General features: G+C 35.7%; 1 protein-coding gene across 1 annotated transcript in view; it reads left to right on the plus strand.

Annotated features, from left to right (window-relative positions):
* Nucleotides 1-16,495, plus strand: part of LOC124555196 (dedicator of cytokinesis protein 3) — a 448,693-nt gene extending 432,198 nt beyond the window's left edge. Inside the window, exons 31-33 of the mRNA XM_047129040.1 lie at nt 1,867-2,066; nt 3,518-3,597; nt 15,640-16,495. Coding sequence (XP_046984996.1) covers nt 1,867-2,066; nt 3,518-3,597; nt 15,640-16,080 — 721 coding nt within the window. The 3' untranslated portion in view covers nt 16,081-16,495. The remainder of the gene's footprint in view (nt 1-1,866; nt 2,067-3,517; nt 3,598-15,639) is intronic.
* The last annotated feature ends 4,780 nt before the right edge of the window (nt 16,496-21,275 follow it).

Genomic DNA, 21,275 nt, shown 5'->3' on the forward strand with positions numbered 1-21,275 from the left:
TTGATGGATAAGTTGTCAGAAGTTTGGAACCCTCCTCGTATCGATGAGTGAGAGTGGCCCTGAGCCCATACTGCAAGGTGACCATAGCCAAAACCCAGTGGTCACCAGAATGGAAAGTAGCCAAACAAGAAGCAGAATGTAATTTAGATTTGAAAGCATGTGTAATAGATTTTTGGCAGTAAGCAGTTTCACCTAAAATTGGTTGGAGGTCTTTCACATTTGTAGGGTGAGGCAGAGCTGTGGCCACAGTAACTGATGAAGTGAAGGCTTAACGCCATACTGAGAAACCTCAAACCTCATATACACAATGGATGACTGAAAAAAGTGTGACTTGACCAAGTTCATTTCAACCCTGTAGTATGTAAGACTGTGAACAAGGTGCATAAGTTATGTAAATGCTCTTCCACGGATGCATTGATCCATCATGATGGTGTTATCAAGATAGTTGATGCATCCCAGAACACACATTATTAGCTCTTCCAAAAAACACAGAAAAATTACTTGGGTGCTAGCTACACCAAACAGGAGGTACTAATATTGGTATACCCAAAGGCTGTGTTAATCACAAGGAGCCATTTAGAATCCTTATCCAGTGGAATCTGTAAATAGGCTTCAGATAAATCAGTTTTGGAGAAAAACTGGCCCCTGGTGAATTTAGCCAATAACTTGTCTGGAAAGGGTAAAATGTAGGTGTCATTGATAGGCTGTACATTAACTGAAAATTTAAAGTCATCGCAGAGGCAAAGCTAATCAGTTGCTGCAATGAACTGTACATTTATGGTGTTAATTTGATGACAACATACACATATCATCAAACAAAAGTGATGCAAGTTCCTGGAGTGGGGTGAAATGGCTGAACTGGTAGAGCTGAGGAAAAGCCTTACACATGTTTAAATCAGTGACTCCAAAAGTGAGGAAGTGTTGCCGAAGCTACTTCTTGTAAGCCTCCCAGTCTTCATCGCATTGTCATCAGGGGGAAATGGCAGTGGATATGCTGATGGTGTGGAAGCCTGCATAGTCAGTGTGGCTGACAAGTTCGTGATAGCAACTGTAAGAGCCTGCTGCTGCTTCAGGAGAGATTGGAGCTCTGCCTCTTTGGATGGAAGATCCATAGGAACCAGCAAATAGACTGAGCACATGGAAGTGAACACCAGACTTGTCACCAATTGGATCATACTGTAAGACACAACAACACAGCCAGGGCGAACAAAAGTTTATTATCATTCCATATACAAGCAAACAACAGTTGAGGGCATAGGAACAATCTAGGTACTGACACAAGCAGTTGCTGACAATAAGCATGAACATAATATGAGAGCAAGAACCTGCTGGAATGCGCTTACAAAGAGGAGGGCTCCAGTAGATGGCAGAGCAAATGCCATGCCATGTACACAAGTCATGTGTCCCAGCACAGGTGGCCCCTGGTGGCTAGTCCATGCAGATGCTATTGGCAGAAAATTCAAACTGTAGAACTGTAGCATGCCAGCAGCCTGATGACATGGTGAGTATCCAAGTATTACATACAGGGCTATAGCAACTAGCACAAGTGTTAACAGAGTTTTTAGGTAGATAAAGACTAAAATAATTACTTGATCCAACAATTATAAGGAAATTGAAAAAGGCGATTATTTACAGTTGTTCATCATAAGATCATAATGAAGTAGACAACAGTGACTTACAAATGTAAATTTCCTCTTGAGAATATAGAACTGTTTTGGGAACAACTTTTCTTTTTGATAATTCAATATTTTAAAATAAATCTTTGCTATCAACATTAATTAACAATATCAGTAAGTTTTGTTTAGGAGTGTCTTTAAGATTATTATCACCCATGTGTAGCTCACAATTATCTTTTCATGTTTGTAGAGATTCTACAGAAGGTGACACAGTTTCTACAATGCCAAGACCCCCCAAACCAACGCATCAAAGATCACTCAGTAAACTACTCTCATGTCCTGCTCCAGCTAGCTACAACAGTTCTGAGAACAGCAATGGCAGTCAGCTTCGGAATTCATGGTCAGAGGCAACTACAGATGAGGCACCACCTCTACCTCCAAGAGGACAAAGTTAGTACTTCATTTCTAACCACTTGTTGAAAATCATTTAAAATTAGGTACAGTTTTTCCTTTATAGTGACTTGTTTTTAATTATAATTTCTGAAGAGTGCTTAAATAGTATTTGTGTCTGAAGAGCCAAGAAATAAAACATTCTTTGCTTGTGACCCACCATTGTAGCATTATGCAGTACTATTCTCATCATGTCCTTGATTTTGAAATAGAATATTTCAGTTTAAGGTCTGAGAACCCAGATCTCGGAGACTCACATATCTGTAAACTAATGAGAGTTTTATAAATGTGTCTATCATCCTCTTCTCTGTCACAAAACCACCTTTATTCTTCATACATAAATTCTGTCCTTTTTTCATCCTGATTGTAATGTTTCTTCTCAAACACAAACCATAAGTGTTTTGCTTTGGTATTTATGTGAGATTTTTGTTCATTGTATTACTATGCTCATGACGCCCTGTTCTATTTTGAGTGATTGAAACCACTCATGTTTAGATGTAATTTAGTGTGTGGTATGCAAGTTATAGAATGACTAAGATTTCTGTTCAGCATGTATTCAGCCAGTATGCCTGGAATGAATGGTTCTGATCTCTCTACATTTCCATCATAATCTGACTGGGCACGATTCATGTGATTCAAGAACTGATGCAATGCAGTGTTGCCATTGCTGTCAGGTTAAAAAAGCTTAATGTAGCCTAGACATTTTACTGGTTCATGCAGAGCAGTTTATTCTAAAGTCCATTCTTAAAAATACTCTACAAATGGGTTTTTCTAAGGCTTGCAGTTATGATGGACCCGTGCTATGTACTGTGTCACTTAATACTATACATAATGATCAGAAAATATGTTGCTATGAAGCTGTAGTGAGGTAGTCTGATTATTTCTGTGTCTCTTCCTTTGGTACCATCACAGACAGAAAAAGTACATTAAGGGTCACCATTACATTGTTTGAATCCAGATCTGTCACAAGAGTTCTCAGGCTCTTGACAAAAGTGATGGCTTTCATGATGTGTTTTCCTCTGTGACCCACTATAATTCCTAATAGAGTTGTCAAATATAAGACCAGGGAGCAGATTATTGGAAGCTGACTGGACATAGGTAAGAAATTGAAGTGTTTATACTCATATGAGGGTGAAGGATTCCTTGCTCCATTAACCATTTCTTGGATGACCTGACATGCTTGTCTTATTTTGTCAGTATAATAGCAAGTTTTGTTACCACTTATTTCATCTTCAAGAGTTAGAAACATTAAAAAGAGTGATATATATATATATTTTTTTTTTTTTTTGGGGAGGGGGGGGGGGGATTGTTAGAGAGAATTCAGTGGTAAAAAATATTTATTATTATAAATAGTGATTTACAGCTTTTGTTCCTTGAAATTAACTATTTTATACAAAATTTCAAGTATTATTGATAAAATGAAAATGTTTAATTGAAAATTTTTTCTGCAGCTCCAGACCGAAGAAACACTAGTTTATTTATTGATACAACACAAATGCCACCAGCCCCACCAAAGAGACTCATTAAAAAGGTATGTGAAATACATATATCAGTAACTTCTGTCTTGAAAACAAAGCTAATTATATATTTTTACTTAAAAAAATACTAGGGTGTTACTCAGTGTTTTTGTAGAAATCCACAGATGTATCCTAATTTTCCTCTTTTTCTCATGCTCTTCCATGGTAATTGTCAGGTGTGCTTCCATGTTTTTCTAATTCTGTAAGCAACTGGAAATCAGTAACTTTCTAGCAGCTGTTTTGGGCCATATGTAAGATGGAAATTACAGAAGACAAAAGTGATGGTGGGGAAAAAAGGACCAAAGATGCTGTACATTGAAAATAGGCACATGTATGTTAATAATGCAGTTGAAACTGAACTTTAACATATCAAATCAACTGGATCTCTCATCACATTAATGACATGCAGCCACAAAGCAGCTTACACACTTGCTTTCATTGCTATCAAAGTGTAGCATGAGTATATAGAGTTGCAGTTGCAACAAGATGAAAAGAGTCATACTGCCAGTGTGATGAAATACAGGCATATCTTTTATTACAGTTTAACTAGATATGTCTGCTGTAAATAAAAATTAAACAATGTATTAATGTGTTATCAACAGAATACAACTCATGGTTTACTTTGATTAATGAAGAAGCTGCTTGAAAGTCTCTTGGGCATGCAGCCAGATTGATTGATCATTGTGGAATGAATTTTCAATTGTGTAATGTACCATCAACATTTCATTCCACAATGATCAATCTGACTGGATGCCCAAGAAACTTTAAGACAGCATATTCACCAACCCATGGACACACAATGAAGAAGCTTCAAGTATAGCACTGAATATTTTGCAAAAACAAGGCTATTATATAAAATGAGATGCTTATCATTACCAATGAGGATTTCATCCCATTAGGTTTGCATACACATGTCTTAATTTTGGCTTTGAGATATATTGCCAATATTAACATCTACAGAAATACTGTTTACAACACTTGCCTATGCCACAACAAAACATTTTCTTTTACGTATTTGGTTGAAGGAAGAGGATGGCTGCAATCTCCACATGGTCTCAGTGCTGTGTGGTGCATCGTAATCTGCTACATTGTATAATCATCCTACTGCCTTAAAGAAACCATACTATTGATGGACATAGATGGAACTTTTGCAATTCATATCCATGAAATCGTTTTATTAAGTATTGAGAGGCTCTGACTTGTACCTCCAAGATAAAGTTAATTTAGTCTGTGCTCCTACAATAAAGTCATTTAATTGTATATGTTTAATGCAATCTTTAGAAACTGCAATAAAAGTCTTATTAAGACCAGACACGTTTTGCTTTATTTTAAAGCATCTTCAGAGGTCACTATAACAGTTTCGTATTTTCTTTTATAATTTTGTTAGTTATGATAATTAACAGTTCACATGCTTTAGTCATTAGTATAAACAATTTTTATTCTTTTTGTTACTCACTCTCTGTTATGTGTTCTTGTGGTAACTGATTGTAAATAGCTAGGTCTTGTTCTATTATCTTGTATGTTCTTTGACTGGGATTGTGGAGTAAATGTTTTCTACATCAACTGGGACCAACATAGCTGTATCTGGAATATATAGATCTTTCATGTGGTTTATTAGTTCTTCTATGTTTTTCACTGTCAGTTTGTGTTTTACACTGTTGTGTATGTGTAGTATATGTGTGATGAGGATGTATGTGGATGCTTTTCTGTAGTTAACAGCTGGTCTCACACTTTATGAAGCTTTGGTTGGTGAGCTTTGGGGCATTAGGATCATGCGCAGATTGGTTTTTGTCTGTCATCCAGTGTGCCTAATTTTTCATTTGTGTATGGAACCTTCTTGTTGTGTCTGACTTTAGTTTTGTGATTTTATTCTGTGAATTGAATTCTTGTATCTTATTATTGTATTCTTGTTTATCCATAAGGAAAAATGTATTCCTTTTGTCTGCCTTTGTTGTAACTGCATTGTCTCAGTGTAGTTTTTCTTAAAGAGTTTTTATAGTTTTAGCTTCTGTGGTTATGTCTCTTGCTTTATTGTGTTCATGTCCTCATTATGTGATGTTTTTAATTTATTTGCCTATTAATTCTCTTGTTAGGCATATGTTCATGGTGCTTGTGTCTTTCCTCTGTTTTTGAGATAACATGTTCTCAGATTGCATGATCAGACTTTCTATGAAATGTTCATTTATTTCTGTGTTTACATTGTGTTTTAAACCTTCATGTAACAGCTGTGTTTCTTCTTCATTAAGTTTGGTGTCTGCGAGGCTTATGAAACATGGGTAGAACTGATGTGTATGGGTCTGTCTGTTTGGGGTGTTTAACTGAATTTGTTTGTCCATAAGCATCTTTAGTTTCTTAGTCTGTCTTCACTTTAGTTGTTCTATGATATTACAAGTGTGTTTGTCATCTTTGTTCAGCATATAGCAGAGAAGGGTGTTGTTGCTTATAGTGTCAGCTAAGTGCAAGTGTGCTTCATACAATTTATGATTCAGCATGCATTTTGTGTGTGTGTGTGTGTGTGTGTGTGTGTGTGTGTGAGTGTGTGTGTGTGTGTGTGTGTGTGTGTAATGTTTTAATTTCAGTTGAAAGCCAGCATTTTTGGGCTAATGATTTTGGTCTCTGAGCTGCATGTGAACTGCTTCTGATTGTTACCTTCACATGCTTGGGTTGAAGCTTATTAAATTTACAAATTTATTTAAATTTATCTTATTTAAATTTATTTAAAGTGATGTGTTGTATCACATGATGAAGCTTGAAATAGATATTTTGGTACTTCAGGTGAAGGTCTCCATGAAATGCTGTACTGGACATCTTATGAAGGGCTTATTTCAATAGTGGTACAAGTCCATTTTTGTTCATTGTGAGATACAGAGTCCTAAAGTTAAATGAGTGCTGAAAAACCTGCAGTTGAGATACCAGAAATATTCAAGCATATAGCTTCTTGCTAGAGATGAACCTTTCTTTCTGTTTGTTTGGATCATTAATTTCAGAAGCATTATAGACAGAAAAGTGGAGGTAATGGACATGTACCACTATTGAAATAAGCCCTTCATATTAATGTTGTCTTCTTCGTTTTTCATCTGCTTTTTTTCTGCAGTTGCACATATACAAGTTGTAGAGATTAATTGCCATCTTTAGCAACTGTAATAAAAGTCGTAGTAAGACCAGATGCATTTAGCTTTATTTTAAGGCATCTTCAGTGGTCACTGTAACAATATGGTTTTTCCTCTTACAGTTTTATTTGTTATGGTCATTAACAGTTCACATGCATTTCTTATTACTATTAACAATTTTTGTTCTCTTTTTTACTCACAGTCTTTTTGTTGTTTTTTGTATTCTTCTTCATCTTCCATGTGTATTTGTTGAGTTTTTTCACACAGAACTTTCACTTCACTTAATATACAGGGTGACAATTATTGAACTATGTGAAATAAAATCATCATAACTTCTGAATGATTTGGGTTAGGATGTTCAAACTGCGCGGTTAGCCATGGGGTATGATGGGAATTAATATGGTTTGGTTTACCAATGAAGCCCACTTTCATTCGGATGGGTTCATCAATAAGCAAAATTGGTGCATTGGGAGGAACTGAGAATCTGCATTTCATGATTAAGAAGTCTCTTCACCCTCAACAGGTGACTGTATGGTGTACAGTGTCCAGTCACGGAATAATCGGAGTGATATTACTTGACAGTACAGTGATTACTAAACGGTATGTGAAGATTAGTCAAGATGATTTCATCCCCATTATCCAAAGTGACCCTGATTTGAACAAGATGTGATTCATCCAAGATGGAGCTCAATCCCATTGAAGCAGGAGAATGTTTGAAGTCCTGGAGAAGCACTTTGGGGACCGTATTCTGGCTTTGGGTACCTAGAGGGCACTGGCATGGGCTTGAACTTGCCATCATATTCCCAGGATCAGAACACATGTGACTCATTTTTGTGGGGCTGCATTAAAGACAAGGTTTACAGCAATATGGACAAACAAATTCAGTTAAACGCCCCAAACAGACAGACCCATACACATCAGTTATAGAGAAGAAACACATAATTAATATCCAGAAAAACTTCAGTAATTAGACGCTATTTATACTAGTAAAACATATTGTTGAGAAAGAACAATCCCCATAGACACCACAAAATAATATCACACACTAGGCAATATCCCTTTCTTAGATCATACACCAGTGCACCATAGTAAAGCAATAACTTATACACACAGTAGCTAGGACATGTTAGCTCTCTTCACAAACAAACACACACACACACACACACACACACACACACACACACACACACTTCTCTCTCTCTCTTTGGAAAATATAAACACTCACAGAGTGATAGCAGTTGCTTCCAGCACTACCCAAACAAACAAAATATGAATGCATCCCACAATAGCAAAACAAAACACACAAAATGGCCAGAGGACACTGATACTTCCCAGCACAGAAATGTGAATACAGGGTGACTATTATTGAACTATATGAAAAAAAATCATAAATTAGTTACAAACTACAGCATGCTCACACTTTGGGTGAGCAGTTGAGCGTCCCACAAACCAACCATCATCATCATGCACACACTTTATTCAACATATAAACATCACAAATCATATTCGGATTTAGGTTATGATATGTTCAATATGCCTGCCATTACCGGCGATGATGTGGCGCAGATGAATAGCAAAATTCTGCATGGCTCATTGAAGTGTCAGAATATTGAGGCTGTTGATGACCACCTGAATGTCTGTTTTCAGCTCAGCAATGGTTTTGGGGTTATTACTTTGGAAGTTTCTTGTAAGTATAGGAGATGTTTCTGGTTGCTGAATCTGTCTATTTTCTTGTCTTTTGCTATTGTGGTAGGGTGGTGGTTTTCTTGCCAGACGTGTTCTGCAAATGTTGAATGGCAGGTGTCTTACATCCATCATCTTTTGTTTTTCTTATGTTATTTCAAAAATATGCCTGTCTGTTGCAGGTATAGAGCATCACAGCTGTTACATTGGAGTTAGATTTTGGTAGATGTCAGTTCAATCTTCTTGTTTTTTGACATTTTGGCATAGAGTTGTTGCTTTTGTATGCTATTTTTATCATTGTTTCTTGAGGATGTTCCCATTTCTAAGTGTCAGTTCATTTCTGCAAGTGAGAGTGCACCAGCTTGTCTGTTGAGTTTCTATGTTGGTCTCTTCTTGTGTAGTCTATGCTCCTACACCATTGATTTGAGCTCTTTTGTTAGCTGATTGCACTCAGAAGATCACAGACACAATGACAGGACTGAAAGTTACTGAATTGTCGATCTCCTTTTAGCAGGTCTCAGTATATGTCCTCGCATCTCTCGAGATTTCAGTGATAATTCAGAGAAGTTCTTGAAAATTATCAACATTTAGCATTTCAGTCGATCTCCACTGTGTTTAAAGAGTGAATCATGTTTGTCTTATTAAAAATAATTTCTTTTTGTGTTTGTAATATGATTTTGAGCCCATAGCTTGTTTCTTTGACAGTTGGTTTCAGCTGCTTTAAAATATATATACTTGACCTGTGTCTGTCTAAAAGACATTGGGGCTAAGGCAAGATGCTTATACTTTGCCATAAGTGATATGAATGCATTACTTACCACTCACACAAACTTATGGTCAGTAATAGGTCACTACTGTTAATAGTCTTGAAATGAAATTTTTATTTTTGTCACAGTTCAATACCTTCCACTCAATGAAACTGAGTTAACAAACTGGCATGTAATTACATTAACATTGGTATACAATTGTACTATGTGCAACAACTCACACATTAAATATTCAGTGCAAGTAAATAATGTAGTTATTTAAAATTGATGCACATCTTTATCATCATGAGATGCATAGCCAATATTAATATGCTAAAGCTTAAACTTTTTTTAATGTGTGATATAGATCGTTTGTCTGTAAAAGCAAAATTCAGGCAGTGACAAAACACCAGATGTGTAAATGTTACCTGATGAATAGTAAATATGTGGTCAAGTGCTCACTTATCATTGTCAGCACTGCTAATATCTTTGATAGCACTGCTAATATGTGTTGGTTCCACCATATTGAAGTCTTTTCAAGAATTTTATTTGCATAATTGAAATTGGACATCCACCAAGTGATCAAGCTACAATTTTAATGAGAAACAAATTGTTTTATAAAACCCACACAGTTAAAATCCGCTGTTAATAACTTTTATGTATGAATATGGTCTTTGCCGACTTTAAGTTTGATCCTCCTCACAGCAAATCTCTTTTGTCTTTCTATAGATGGTAATTCAAAGTACACCAATTCATGTAGAATATAGTGCTCCCTCTGAAGTTTTTGTATATATGGTTTTGATCATATCACCTTTGGTACAATCGCTGAATGGTTAATTAAGTTTGCACAGTCATCAGAAAATGCAATTAGTTTTCTGTAAGTTCTTTTAGGAAGTCATTGAATATAAATTGTAGTCACAAATTATGTTTGCACCATTTGGTGGCTTCAATCTTGATCACAACAATGCTTATTTGTCACATTACATAAATTTTCTGACCAAAAATAGTAATAAGACATTAAATTGTGTGTTATATGACATTAAATGAAAACTCAGCATTGTAAAACGTTGCCAACAAAGGAGGCATCAGTAGTACTAGTACGTCAAACACATTTCTACATCTACATCTGCATATACATACATACTCCTCAAGCCTCTGCACAGTGCTTGGTGGAGGGTATCCTGTACCACTACTAATCATTTTCTTTCCTGTTCCACTTGCAGATAGAGCAAGGGAAAAAATGACTATCTATAGCCCCCCATATTAGCCTAATTTCTTGTATCTTGTCTTCGTGGTCCCTACACAAAATGTATGTTGATGACAGTAGGATCATTCTGCAGTCAGCTTCAAATGCCAGTTCTCTAAACTTTCTCAGTAGTGTTCTTCAAAATAAATGTCTTCTTCCCTCCAGGGATTCTCACTTGAGTTCCCAAAGCATATCTGTAACACTTGCATGCTAATCAAACCTACCACAACAAATCTAGCAGCTCAACTCTGAACTACTTCAATGTCTTTTTTCAATCCAACCTGGTGCGGATCACACACACTCAAGCAGTACTCAAGAATAGGTTACTCTAGCATCCTATATGTAGTCACCTTTACAGATGAATCACACTTTCCTAAAATTCTCCCAAGAAATTGAAGGCAACCATTTGCCTTCCCTATCACAATCCTCACATTCTTGTTCCATTTCATATCATTTCGCAACATTATACACAGATGTTTAAATGATGTGACTGTGTCAAGCAGGACACAACTAATGCCGTGTCCAAACATTATGGTTTCTTTTCTTTTTTGGCATGGACTGACCACTAAATGCCTATCTGTAAACTAACTGCTCAGATTAAAAGTTGAATCAGATGATTTACTATTATGGAAACAGATTCTTGCAAGAATCTGAAGAGATATGTCATAAGAGAATGCAGTAGGCTATTGCACAGCTTTAGCTTTGGTGGTCTCATTTAGGTTTACACTTACTCTTGACACTAACACTGCTTCATTTTCAATTGTCAGGTACCTGAACAGAGCACTGCAACAAGCTAAATAATGTATGCAGAATATAATAAGTGATGTAACTGAGCAGTGTCAATGAAACAAAAGAAAACATATTCAGTCAGTAATAATGCAGTGGGAACACTCTATAGGACCATTTTCCCCTGAAGTCTTAAGAGAAGATTGAGATTTTATTATTTTATAATAGTGAAGATCTTACTGCACTGCATCACAGGATAAAGATCTTATAATATAACTCCACACAGTTTAAAACTAAAAGTAGAGATCGCTTGCATAAATATGACACATATATCAAAACAATTCTGCAGGGTTGCACTGTGTGTGGAAAAAATTTGAGAGAAATATCATGGTTAAATGTCATACTACAGTCTTAAGAGAATGTCCTTCAGTCCAGAAGCCATGTATTACATGCTGAAAATATTTCAGATCTGGCTAGACATACTGTGTAAAATGTAAGGTACAAGCTGCAAGAGAACTGAATTTGACAGTGTAGAGGCTCTTACGAAAGTTATTAACTATGCCAAAACAGAATTAATCATATAGCAAACAGATGTCTCGTGCTACACATAACAAAAAGGCAAATAATGTTACATTCCTGATAGATAGTGAAGTTAAAGAAATTCTTTCTGAGCAGTTCCTATCATACAGAAAAAAAATTTACCTATAAATTTCAAATTAATTGGGACAAATGTATTCCATACACACACATGTTACTAAACTAAATATTCTTATCTGGTACATGAACTCATCTGCAAATGGTCAATACATAGCCATATTGAAATACAATTTATGTTAACAATCTGTAAATTGCCTTGTTCCATACACCCTATCATGCAAGTAACCTATGGTACATGAAAATAACTAATTATCTAAGAAACAAATCTAAACAAAAATATGACTGTCATTATATAATATATGTGTACTATTAAAGCACATATTGTACATTTAACCTACAGTCTGAGATTTCAAATTGGTTGTCACGATTTTGTGCAATTATAAAAGAGGTTTGAATGTTGAATTTGTATTTTTTGGAGGTTCCTTAGAGGAAAAATTGCAGTTAAACTATTGGAAAGATGGCTGTCCATTGAAGATATTTCATACACTTGAAACAGGACATGCAAGTTGCTGAAGTGGCATCCAATTAAAACACTTGCATCAGGCTGTGGTGCCGCATGCCATTTATTTCACTTGAAACAACATTGATAAACAAATGTTGATACTGTGAGAAAAATGATAGCAGAGGCCTTGAAAAATACCAGGTGATCAAAAAGTCAGTATAAATTTGAAAACTGAATAAATCATGGAATAATGTTGATAGAGAGGTACAAATTGACACACATTCTTGGAATATACAAAAGTTCAAAAAATGTCTGACAGATGGTGCTTCATCCGATCAGAATAGCAATAATTAGCATAAGAAAGTAAGACAAAGCAAAGAGATGTTTTTTACAGGAAAAGCTCAATATGTCCATCACCATTCCTCCACAATAGCTGTAGTCAAGGAATAATGTTGTGAACAGCACTGTAAAGCATGTCCGGAGTTATGGTGAGCATTGGCGTCGGATGTTGTCTTTCAGCATCCCTAGAGATGTCAGTCGATCACGATACACTTGCGACTTCAGGTAACCCCAAAGCCAATAATCGCACAGACTGAGGTTTGGAGAGCTGGGAGGCCAAGCCTGATGAAAGTGGTGGCTGAGCACACGATCATCACGAAACGATGCGCACAAGAGATCTTTCACGCATCTAGCAATATGGGGTGGAGTGCCATCCTGCATAAACATCGTACGTTCCAGCAGGTGTTTATCAGCCAGGCTGGGGATGATGCGATTCTGTAACATATTGGCGTATCTCTCACCTGTCACGGTAGCAGTTACAAAACAAGAATCACGCATTTCCTCGAAGAAAGAAGGCCCGATAATGGTAGATGTGGTAAATCCAACCCATACTGTGGCTTTCTCATTGTGCAATGGAGTTTCCACGACAGTTTTAGGATTTTTGGTAGCCCAAATTCTGCAGTTGTGGGTGTTGACAGACCCTCGGAGCGTGAAATGAGCTTCATCGGCCCACAACACGTTACTCAACCAATCATCACCTTCCGCCATCTTTTGAAACGCCCACACCGCAATTGCCCTCTGCTTCACTAAATCGCCAAGTAACAGTTCATGATGAAGATGGATTTTGTACAGATAGCATCAGATAGTACGCCTAAGTGCCAACCAAACAGTAGTGTATGGAATGCCGGTGCGACATGTGACTGCACAAGTCTCCGTGCATAGACGAACCCGCTACAGTCTCCATTTCTTCCTGAACTGTCTCAGCAGCATTATGCCTTGTGCTCGGTTGGCCACTACAGGGTCTATCGTCTAAACTACCCGTGGCTTCAAACTTCGAAATCATTCTCGCCACATCTGCATTTGTCAACGTACCTTTACCCGTTCGAATCCCCTTCCTATGGCGATAGGATCGTAATGCTGAACTAGCACATTCCCCATTCTGATAATACAGCTTCACTAAAAGCACCTTTTCAGATAACATCAACATGCTGTGACTGCTGGCGCATCTGATTCTCTCTCTCATTACAGCTCCTTTTATACATGATTGTCATGTGCAGTCACTGACATTTTGCTGTCCAGCACCATCTGTCGGACATTTTGTGAACTTTTTTTTTTTCTAATAAAGTCCCATGTCATTCCAAGCATCTGTGTCAATTTTTACCTCTCTATCTACATTATTCCGTGGTTTACTAAGTTTTCAAATTTATACTGGCTTTTTGATCACCCGGTGTATCTGCAGTGATTGAGAAAGCTCTAAATGTTGGTGCAAAAGTAAAACAAATGTATGCTACTGTTTGTGACTATTACAGTGCTCTGAATTAATGGTCTGAACCACTTCAAAGTTGGAGGATGTGTACAACAGTGGAATCATAATAAGTTATTAAGATTGCAGAGAGATGGTGTGTACATAGGCCTAGCAGTGCCCATTTTTGTGTGTTCAGACAGGTCAGTGATTATGCCTTGTCCAGTTGGTGCAAAGCTGTCAAAGAAAGTGGAAATTTGAAAGTGAATGCCAGTATGCTTCATCACTGTCAAAGAATGCAATAGCAGTGTATGAGTGGGTTTGAGTAAGACAGAATGTTTGGCCCCTGGGAAACAGGTTTATCATACTCTGACATTGTGGCCCATACAAGGCATGTTGATATGACAGTGATGGGTGTGTGGAACTAGTGGATAGAAGAAGATCACACTCTGTGGTGAGTGGGTACTGAACTACACAATGTGACAATAATGAGGGGCAACTGCTATCTAGTTCACATGGCTGTAACTGACAGAACAGCTTTGTCAACAACACTGCTTTGGACTGCAATGACGGAATGCCTTTACTGCCATGCTGAGTGGCAGAATGTAGTGATGGCTGTGTATGTGTTTCTTTCTACCACAGTGAACACAGTGGGGCAGACAGCATTGTTAAGTAGCATAGTGGACAAATGGCAAGTGTGATGGTTTTGGAATGCCATTACCTATAACATGAAATCTTGTCTCCTACATATTGAGGGAAATCTGAACTACAAACACTACATCAGGGAAGCCTTAGAGCCTGAGGCATTGCCCCTCCTAAAACCAGCTACACTTATCATATTTTAACAGGACAAAGCCTGGTAACATGTGGTGAGGAATGTGAAGGCCTTCTTTGAAGAAAGACATGTACGTCTGCTTCCCTGTCCTGCACATGTACCTGACAGGTTTCCCATCAAACTAGTCTGGGGTATGGTTGTTCAGCACCTTGTTCATTCTGTTTTTCCTGTGGACAGTGTTGATGTTTTATAGGCATGCCTAATACCCATATGACAGTATGTTTTTCAGTAATATATCCAGATTCTCTTTCAGCCCATTCCATGACATCTAAAGACTCTGTTTGTAGCACTGCAGCTTTCTCACTACAGTGAATTCTAACAGTCAAGGCACTTGTATAGTTCTGCAATTCTAATAATTTATATATTGTCATGTCCGTAATCAGTGGAATAAATATCATTGTAATAACATGTCTCCTTCTTGGTGTTGCAATTTTCATGAACAGTAGTGTTTGTGCATTAGCATTATGACATACCATTCCAGTATTTGGTATTCTTCATAAATACTTCACCATTCCCAAACAGTTGTAGCATTATGACACTTCATTGATGGCTGATGTGAAAATTCAGTTAGTGATTTTTCAGATCAGTATAGAAGTTTCAGCATATAGCTATTCCCTCTCACAAGTAACAAGTAATAATTATATATAAAATCTTCTAACCTGATCTGAAAAATCAACATTATGTCACTTGTATCTGTGATCGAAAACTGCAAGAACAAATTATATTATAAATGTTCCTGTGTGCAGACCTGTAATATAAAGTGAACTGAGAGCTATAAACCTATATGTAGAGATATTTCCTAGTGTGCCTCAGTGCTAACCACTTGCAAAATAATTTCTGAAATATCTTGTTTTTTCTTTATGATTACAGGGTTCATCAATTGTAGGCAGCATAGATTCAGCTATGGATATTAATGCTGATGCTGAAACTGAAAGCAGTAGTGATGGGCATGACCTGCGTGATTCTGGGTACTCAGAGTTTCCAATGTCCCGCACCACTCCAACCAACAATTTTAACAATATGCCATATGAAGACTTTGTATTGCCAACACATTTTGGTGAGGTGAACATTTCACCACCAGTTCTATCACCTCGCACCCAGTCATTTCCTACACCACCACCAGTTCCTCCAAAAGCAACAGCCAACATGATTCCAAATATATCACCAGAAACTTCCCCTCCAAGAACAAGCAGTGGAACCTTGGAACGAAATCAACACTTACCTTCCTTTGTCGACAGTGGTGTAATTACATTACCATTGTGTATTGCAGAAAATTACTCAGTTCCAAAGAAAAATGAAAACGTACAGTAAATTTTACTGATCATATTTGTGCTGTGAGTCCATTTAGTGACTGCTGCTGTCCAGTGTGTACATACCAAAAAACATCCTGAACTCCAGCACCAAAGAGTGTGCCTACTCTTTTCAGTTTGTGCAATAATTTATGTATGTTTATCATATTCCATACATTTCTTCCACTAAATTTGTGACCTTTCAGCAAGAAACTGCTGTGCAACCAGGAACCTTTTATGAAGTATTAGTACCTTAGTTCTATGTTCTTAACTGCAATGAACTTTCATGCCAGTTAGTGCGATACTGCATGTTTTTCAGTTCAATTATTTTGTATTCCAAGTTCTCAAATGAAAGATGGATGTTCAGGATGAGAATATACTATAAAAGAGCATTTTTTTGTGCTCAGACTGTCTGTGAAAAACTTTTTGTGTGTAGTATGTGTCTTTCAATAATTACTACATTATGCATATGAGAGAATGTAATATTTGATTATATGGAGTCACGTAAATAGGTGCAACTGAAGTTTTCATTAGTTTACATTTCTGTGCCACATTTTACTATATTCACTGTGAATTTTTCATTCATATTTATAAACAATGGTTGTTGAGTCCTTAATTTCTGATTGTGGCACTCAGTTCAAATGTTTTCTTAAAAAAATAATCAAACAACCAGATGGTCAGGTTTTTGGTAGAGAGATACAATGCTAACAAAAGTGTTTGTTGGTGTAATATACTCCATTTTTGTTTGACCATTTGAATGTCTATGCTATGTGGGATTTAGACACTAGTTCACAGCATGTGAAGTGTGAACACCAAAGCTGTGTTGTCATCATACGTTTTGCAATACTATAGCTAGCATGTTAAGTGATATCAAGATTACATACTTGTTGTAATTTTTGTATATTGGAGTAATGAATAAGGAATTCATAGTTATGTTCTCATTATGGTAGAACAGAGCAAAAATAACACAAACAGGGGTGATACATAATTTCACTATTTTAATGAATAGCAAAGATAAGTGGATGTACACTGATCCTCAGGAAACTAATTTGATTTTGAAACATTTGTGATTTTATAATTTGTGAAACTGGTAAAAAACTATTCCTAATGTATTATCTTTATCTTTTTCCTTTAATGAGGGAATTATGTAAATATGATAGTATTATAGAATGAAACTGTACAGATAATTAGTTAATCATTGATTACATGAGAGAAAGAAACCTGTATATGGAGCAATCACATAAATTCTGTTAGTGTAAGTTATTTTTATTTATATGTGTAACAGATGTACATACTAAAGTAAGGTAACTCAGAAAGTCTTCTTTGATAAATATTGAAATAAAAAAGAAAGCCATTACCCATTTCTTTTATTGTTGTCAAAATTATTTCCTTCTCATGACAACAATTATCGTGGCATATTATTTCTGTGGCTCTACTTTTCCCTCATGAAATTTTAAACTTCCATCTCTGTACCTTGTGGGCCATTATTTGCCTATATACCTGTGATACAGAGTGTTTGTCCCATTTCATTCAGTGACACATTGTAGGAAAGAAACAGTGTTTAAAGTCCTTTATATACATTGTTATTAATGGTAACTTCACCAAAACTCTGAGAAATATAGAAAACAGCAAATTATTTTTATATTTCTTGCTGAAAATTGATTCTTGAACAGACATTAGTAGCTTTTCACAAAATCTTTCTTTCCAGAGATTGTGGCGTAAAAGCAAATGACGTTTTGAAACTATCGTGTTATCTGATTGAATCAGTCATCAATTGGGCTGCCTATCAGATGTCCAGACTCCACTGCCAATCTGATCTAGAGCAAATTCTTGTCATTTGTACAGTATCCAAGAATAGGTTGCAATGATGCATTTTATACATTTTATATTATGAAAAAACTCAGCTTACCAGTCTTCCACAAATGAATCAGTAATCTAATTTATTTTACATAGTGTCATTATTTGATATCATACCTACAAACCAGTATGTAAAACCAACTGTACAGTGTCCATATTTGTGTGTTTAACCTACTGGAATAGTGGGTAATAAAATATTTCATAAGCTTCATTTTTTAAAATTCGAATTGAGAGATAAATCTCACAATAATTTCTAGATTCATAATTGGTTAATACATTTTTGAGATTTGAGATTACATGCAGCAGCTCATGTAAAGATTTAACATTTACAGAAATTCTTGTACACAACTTTTGTAGCCAATCTTGAATGACAATGAACTTGCTGATACTTTGATTGACAATGCACTAAGACTCATCTCATCACACAGTGAAAATATACCCCTTAATGTGACAAATGAGATAGTTGTTCCTGTAAGTTATAGTTTTTTTTCTAGTCTCTTTCTGTGAACAAATTGCAGTCTGCAAATTTTTGTATGGAACTGCTAAATGACATGTTTCTATTAAGATATGCTATATAATTTTATATTCAAATATTTTATTACTTTGGTACTAATTTATGATATTTGAATAAAGAAGAAGTGAAATGAATAAAGTTATGGATGTATGACTACATTGTTAGAATTACAAAGCATAAAAAGTACTATCAGGTGAAGTAGAAGTTAATGACATTATGTTATGTAGAAAGTGAAATGGTCCAACAGCTGCTGATGCTAATGCTCTAGACATCAGAGAACTGGAACCATGACACTCGTGGTAATATTCTCACATTTCAAATACAGTTGACTGAAATTCTTATTTATAATTTTTGTGCATTCTTTCTTTTCTGTGGATGCACTGAAACAAGCAATATGAAACAGTTAAAGTGTAAGGAAGATGTTAATTTCTGTTATTTGCCACAGTATATTTTTTATGAGACTGCTTTATTTTTCCATAGTTTGTGGGAAACATGACAGATAAGAAATGATTTCATGTGGATTAGTGTCAAGTATCTGAAGACTGTTATTTCATGAGGAGATTATGGTTTTAACATTTCAGTAATTCTTTTTGTAGAGAATATTTTTGTAAATAAAATAAATGTATTCCTCTTTGACCTGTGGTAAAGAATATGTATCACAGGCGTACAGTAGCGAATTAAAAGGCACAATCAGCCTAGAGAATTGTCATTTGATAGTGACTATAATGTCTTTGTTATGCTACAAGCATTAAACTCAGGTAGCATGTAACTGAAACTGCCAGTCTTTTAGACAGACAAGATATTTAATATCATAGAAATACCTGTAGCTCTTCAGTCACATGTGACATTGTTGTTGTACACATTAAAAAGCTAAGAAATTCATAGGAAGAAACTCCTCCATTGCACAATGAGCTGTAACATTAAGACAAAGTAAAAGGTAACTATAAGTGGTCTTTATTTACAATTTGAAAATATATATTTGTGACTACCTGAAGGTAATATTAGAAAATTATTCAAAATTTTCTATTATGTTTATTGTGGAAAATAGTGTAGCATGTAGGAATTAATTGATGAATGAATGGCTGATCTACATTCCAAAAGACTTTCATACAAGCAAGTTTGTTAGGTAATTTTGCCTTCAAGGATATGGTACATGGGGATCTAGGGAAACTGAGGTGTAGGTAGCATTAGAACAGTCCATGTGTACAGTCTATCAACTTCATATGACAAAGGAAAACAACCAGTTGGATTTGGTTCATAATTCACTTATTTTACATTATCGCGTATATTCATGTTGGTAATGTATATGACAAAATTCTGCCAGATTCCTACTCACAATATTACTTATAGTTGTTAATAGATCATTTAATATCAATACCTATTGAATGATTAACTCACAGCCACATAGTTATCATTAGTCACTGATTCAGTTGTTGTCTTTTCTATGCTGAAATGTTGGCAGCTTTGATGTTCAAGATATTAAATTATTCACATCTAACTCTGAAAGCAATATCGGTTTTCTTCAAAATACAAAGACTGATGTATTGCAGCTGTAAACATATTATTAATGTTGTGATGGATATGACATCCATCAGTTCCTACTTTCAGACTATCTGATATTCAATATATTTTTCATAGTACATCACGTTGCCCCATAAGTGTCAAGACATTTACATTTAATTTTATAATCAATGAGTACAACTGAAACTGCCTCAGTTGCTGTGATTTATACTGCATTGCACTGAATCTTCTGTTGTGTACAAAAGTGGATCCTTTTTCCACATATGTTTATTCAAATTGTTAATACCTATTTGGATGAAGATTTCTTATTTACTGGTGTATTATTAATGACAGAACCAACAATGTTTTGTGGGGGTTGAAGGGACCAGACTGCAAAGGTCATCAGTCCCTCACTGTAAGCCTCAAAGTCTTCTGACACCATTTTATCTCAGAAATATGTGTGGTTTTCATCTGTGAGTGTTCTAGTACTTGGCAACAAAGACATTGCTGAAACTTCTGGAGAAATCTGTATTCATATTTGAGTTGTGCAAGCCAATACACCACAATCATTAAATGACAACTTATTTGTTCCTCTTAGAATTCGAAATATATGTTGTGTGTAGGTAAAAAAGGGCCTTAATGTGTGATTCTTTTTTTATCTATTTTAACTGTTGTAATCTTTGCATGATATGTATGTAGAAGGAAGTAAAATTTCCTGAGAATGTCTTACAAAGACACCCTGTAAGAATTTTAAGAATAGCATTTCATTTGATGTATGATTTCCTTTTTCTACCATCCCACATTGAAAACTGTTAAGTACTTATTTAGTATCCTCATATAAATCAGACAAATCCCCAATTAAATCTGTCATTATATATAGAGTGATTATTTTGTACATCACTTCAACTGTTATTGGTGTATTGTAATTCTTCCAGATTTTTAGAAAAGTTATCTTAGGACATCATTCCCTGAAGAAGATATTGTAATCCATGGATAGTCCTATAAAGCTACAATATTTTTCTAAATTATTTCTAAATATTGTGAATATTAGTACAATAGTGAAAATATCTGGTGGAATATGAGCATTAGAATAAGTGAAGTCAGCCATTCACCATATTATTCAGATGTTGAGCAGTGAATAGGTACATAAATAATAATTTAAACATATTAAATCATGCTGTGTGAATTTGTACCTGCATGTGTGCTATGAAGAAGGATGTGAGTTTATAAGCTGAGTACTTGTTTACGTACCTACCCACCACTCAACACCTCTATTTTGCAGCAAGCAGAGGTCCTTACTTGTTCCATTATTTTGCAATTTAGTGCTCTAATGAATCTTTCTCAAA

This window comes from Schistocerca americana, chromosome X (assembly GCF_021461395.2).
Source record: "Schistocerca americana isolate TAMUIC-IGC-003095 chromosome X, iqSchAmer2.1, whole genome shotgun sequence".
Classification (NCBI taxonomy): domain Eukaryota; kingdom Metazoa; phylum Arthropoda; class Insecta; order Orthoptera; family Acrididae; genus Schistocerca; species Schistocerca americana.